Source organism: Atta colombica, unplaced genomic scaffold (genome assembly GCF_001594045.1).
Source record: "Atta colombica isolate Treedump-2 unplaced genomic scaffold, Acol1.0 scaffold200, whole genome shotgun sequence".
Classification (NCBI taxonomy): Eukaryota; Metazoa; Arthropoda; class Insecta; order Hymenoptera; family Formicidae; genus Atta; species Atta colombica.
The window spans coordinates 626,783-631,292 of NW_017259295.1; the positions used below are offsets into that span (position 1 = coordinate 626,783).

The following is a 4,510-nucleotide window of genomic DNA, read 5'->3' on the forward strand; positions in this document are numbered from 1 at the left end:
GTGTGTGTGTGTGTGTGTGTGTGTGTGTGTAGGAAAATAAAGAGAATCGTAAGATCATTTAAAATATATGTAAAGACACAAACAATAATTACAACAGTGGAACACACTGAGTGCTAGATTTGTAAACAAGGGATTTCGATAGACTCTCTCTTAATTTGTAGGATCCGGTGGATCCTACACGTATATATGTATGTAATAAATATTTATGCCTTACATTTTTATTTTATTATATATTATAATATTATAATATTATATTTATATATCTTGTACTGCTATATTAGCAGGGCAATTATAATGGCAGTGTGCTAGCCATATGGACAGTCTTTTGCGATTTACATACTGATTATATATGTAGTAGTGAAAATAATTATATTCAATAATTGAACTAATAATATATAATTTGATAAATATTGATTTTGTAAAAATAAAAAAAGGACATCGTGTGTGAGGCACATTTAAAAAAAAATAATTTCAATATGTACATGTTTCTTTATCACAGACTTGTAATAAACGAATATTTGAATACAATCACATTCCGAAAATATCTTTAGAAAATGCATTCATGATATCTATATTTTAAAATGTTTAAAAAAAAATAGGTTCAAAATTTATGTACAATATTTTAAATATAAAATTTTCTAAATGATCTAATAAATTGGACAGATTGTATTTTTATAAATAAGGATTGTGATTATCAAAAATATTTTTTATTGTACATCATTGAATATGTAAGTAATTTGAGGGAAAATTGAATAAATTGGAGAATTTTCGCCTTCATATATAAATATGTGTTTCCTAAGCGGTTGCGCACAATGAAGAAACAGAGAATAACAGGAACAAATAATTTTAACCAATCGGAAACGATGCACCACAGAATATACACAATTTCTGATAGGATGAAATAGTTGGAATTCTTATTATTCTCTGTTCTTATTCTTTCAATGTGCACAGCTTCTTACAAATTTTTCTTGAATAAAACATTCTTCAAATGTATATATGCTTTCATTTCTCTCAAAGAACAGATTGTAGAAAATGTTTTATTTTAGAAACTACAGATACATTTGAAGTAACAAACATAATTTTTTTAAGAATTTTATTATTTCACAATTTTCATACATTCCAAATATTTATGTCATTATAATAAATAAGAACTTTATCAGGTCTGTGTTCCACTTCTTAGCAACTATTCTTACAAATTATCTGCACAAGTTTCTTAAAATCTAACTTACAGCCAATGATACGCTAGAAACATACATAGAATACCTTGGTAAGTAGTCTATGTAGTGAGTTTTGTATAATAAATGTACATAATAAGAGATAGAGAATAAAGTGCATCAAACAATGCATTTGCAGTTTACAAATAGTCTCGATTTATGCTGTACAATGTTCGAGTAATATATAGATATATCGGCTTGTGTGTACCTATTTATATATATGCATATTATAAATATTTTTGTATTGTATAACTTATCTTTGTTTTTTCCTTCATAGTCCGATAATTTTCTGAATTGGAAAGCGTCAATATAAAATAAAAAAGAAAATGGGCAAGAAAATCATACAAATAAATAATATGATAGTTTTAATTTTTTCCTCGTTCGTTGATAACATAAACAATTAAGCTGAATTGCGTTTTACAACCACGGATGCCACGAGGGATCCATTCTGCAGAGATTGTCATGACTATTGGCAGCGGCTACCAACGTGCTGACTTTACTATCAATACCGTCAAAATTTGCCAGAGAGTTCAGTCTAGTAACGATCGCAGTGACTGCACGAGTCACCATTGTTATCAGGAGCTCGCCTTTCGGATCAGTCGGATCAGGCGATGTACCCTCGGCATCTTCTTGCCGTTTGTGAGTCGCGATCACTTCGTCTCGCAAAATCGCGCGAAGTATGGCATGCAGCTGAAACGTGGGTTGAACCAAACAACGCGCCGTGGCGATTGCGCTAGCAGTCAACGGTCCGCAAACTCCTGTAAAAGATTAACTTCGTGAAGCCTGAAAGATTACTTCGTAATCATCTACACAATAGTGAATTTATAAGAAATATTTCTATATAATATTTAAAAATGTATTCAAGCACAAGAGATATCATTTTTTATTAAGATATTTTTTTATTACATCAACAAATAGATTATGTTTGACTGACCTATAGTTGTGATAAACTCGAAGATATTGGGCGTCAGACGGAAAGGTACCGGTCTGTTTGCATCTAACTCTCCGGAGGTATCATCAATGTCGAACTTAAAGTACGCGATGTTAATTAAACCGGAATCCTGATGTACATACATCATGTCGGGATTATGTCGTGTAAGATGAAGTACGTATTCAGCAAAACATGTTAAAGACAATTGTAGGGTAAACTGAAAATAGAAATATAAAGATACGATGAAGATGCGTTGTTTGTAGTTGTATATCAATGACTGTATTTTTCGATATTCTTCTTATTTCTTTACTTTCTTTGATCAACAATTTAAAGATATTTCTCTTCTTTATTGGGTAAAAGAAATTATAAACAGAATAAAGAAGAATAATTTTGCGCTTGAGCTAAAGAAACTTTACGTTATTATATTAATCTGTATAAAGTTAATAAATAATAAGATAATATAAAATTAATTAAAATTGGAAGAATTAATAAAAAATTTGTAACATTTTACGCTAAAAAAGTTAATATTTCAAAACCATGATTTTTCCAAAAATAGTATTCTGAAAGTAAGCATTCCAAAACTTACCATTTTTCTGAACGTCCAATAATCGGTGGCGCCAGGGAATGTCTTTAATGCCCAATCTTTGAGCAGAGTTTTAGAGACCATTGAGGTTTGCACTTCCTTCAAAATATCTCGCAACACTTGATGACTGGCTTGTGTACCTCGTGCTTGCACAGCGGCCAATTTCTCATAATATCTGGCAATAGGTGCGTCATGTTCAATTCCCAGTTTTGCACAACCTTGTTTGTAAATGTCCAAAAGAGAAATTGCTGCCGGATTGTCCTCCACGAGTCTCATTTGTGGAGAAACGGCAACGAGTCGTGGTACTGTAAAGTGCAAGAAACGCCGTGACGTTTCCTTCTGTTTGGTCAAGTAATGATTCAACATGCGCAATAGTTGTAATAGGCGCTCCTCACGTCTGGCATCTCCCAGACCAGCATCATTGACCACTAAATAAGGATAGAGACGACCGTTGTGACCGCGGATACGTAATCTTCTGGCGGCCATGTTGTGTCGTTGAACTACCTCAACACGTGGCACAAATTTCGCTATCTTTACGGAATAATGCGAGTGCTAAAAGACATGAAAATGTTAGAAAAAATTAACAAAACAGATACCTTCTCTATTCAATCTCGAACATTACATTTATTGTCTGAACAAAAATATGTTAAGTATCAGATAGTATCATGCAGTTGAATATTTTTAATTTTAAATTATCGGGATAAAGTAAATCTCTTTATTTTCAATTTTACTTCCGTTCTTCACTCATATTTTATTGGGTCATAAAATAAAATATTATAATTATATCTATACGTGTTGTGTGTTGTGTTTGTGTTGTATGTATTAAAAGATTTTATAATTAGAGTTTAATTTTTTACCCTAGGTATCAGAAATTCACCAGGTAATTCGACTTCCGCAGTTTTCAAGCTAAAATTGGTTAAAAAGCGACATTTCTCCTCAATTAAGAAAGACCTGCGAAACAATACGAATCTGTAATTCACAAATTGTAAAAAAGAAGTCATTAAAGAGCAATTAAAAAATAAAATATATATATACTTGGGTAATTGTTTTGTTTTCTCTTCGAGAATTTTTATCCATTTCTTCAACTTGCTAATTAGATTGTGTAGTAGTTTAGCACCAGGTACGGTGAAATCGAAATCACTTGTGAATTGACTCTTCATTTTCTGAAAAACGGGATCCTGTACTGTAGCTTGAGCTCTTCGTGCAAGAGATTCCGATGCCGCTGAACTAAACGAGTTGCTCATATTTTGCGAGGACGATATGTTCTCTACACGTCACAAAATATATATTAGAGAGAAATTGTCTCCTCTTTGTCTTTCGTTTTGTAACTAATACAGAAAATGAATAGATTTACCAATGCCAATACCAAATGTAGATACAAGTTTTTTTATAAAATTCAATGTATGGGGAGTTATAGTAGCTTCACTAACTGCTCTACGGTTCTCGAATGCTATTGCGTAACATTTTGTAAGTCCTTGTCTTAATTGCTTTAAAACTTCTTCGTACCATGTCTCACGGATCCACACCATCTAACATAATGTTATTTTTTTATACAAAAGGAAAAAATATATAAAATATTAAATCTAGTGTGCAAAAAGTGCATATAATATAAATCTTAATTTTATTTACAGAAATATTTTGAATATACATAAAATTGTATAAAAATTTTAAAAATATTTGTTACAATGAAAATGAATCATGTGTGTGTGTGTGTGTGTGTGTGTGTGTGTGTGTGTGTGTGTGTGTGTGTGTGTGTGTGTGTGTGTGTGTGTGTGTGTGTGT

At 31.6% G+C, this 4,510-nt stretch overlaps 1 protein-coding gene across 3 annotated transcripts in view; it reads right to left on the reverse strand.

The window, feature by feature from the left end:
- Positions 1-1,079: 1,079 nt before the first annotated feature.
- Positions 1,080-4,510, reverse strand: part of LOC108687175 (transcription-associated protein 1) — a 25,760-nt gene continuing 22,329 nt past the window's right edge. For all 3 annotated transcript variants that reach the window (XM_018192808.1, XM_018192807.1, XM_018192809.1), the window contains 6 exons: positions 4,083-4,257; positions 3,764-3,995; positions 3,586-3,679; positions 2,732-3,280; positions 2,149-2,362; positions 1,080-1,972 (listed from right to left, as the gene is read on the reverse strand). In XM_018192808.1, coding sequence (XP_018048297.1) covers positions 1,632-1,972; positions 2,149-2,362; positions 2,732-3,280; positions 3,586-3,679; positions 3,764-3,995; positions 4,083-4,257 — 1,605 coding nt within the window. In that variant the 3' untranslated portion in view covers positions 1,080-1,631. The remainder of the gene's footprint in view (positions 1,973-2,148; positions 2,363-2,731; positions 3,281-3,585; positions 3,680-3,763; positions 3,996-4,082; positions 4,258-4,510) is intronic.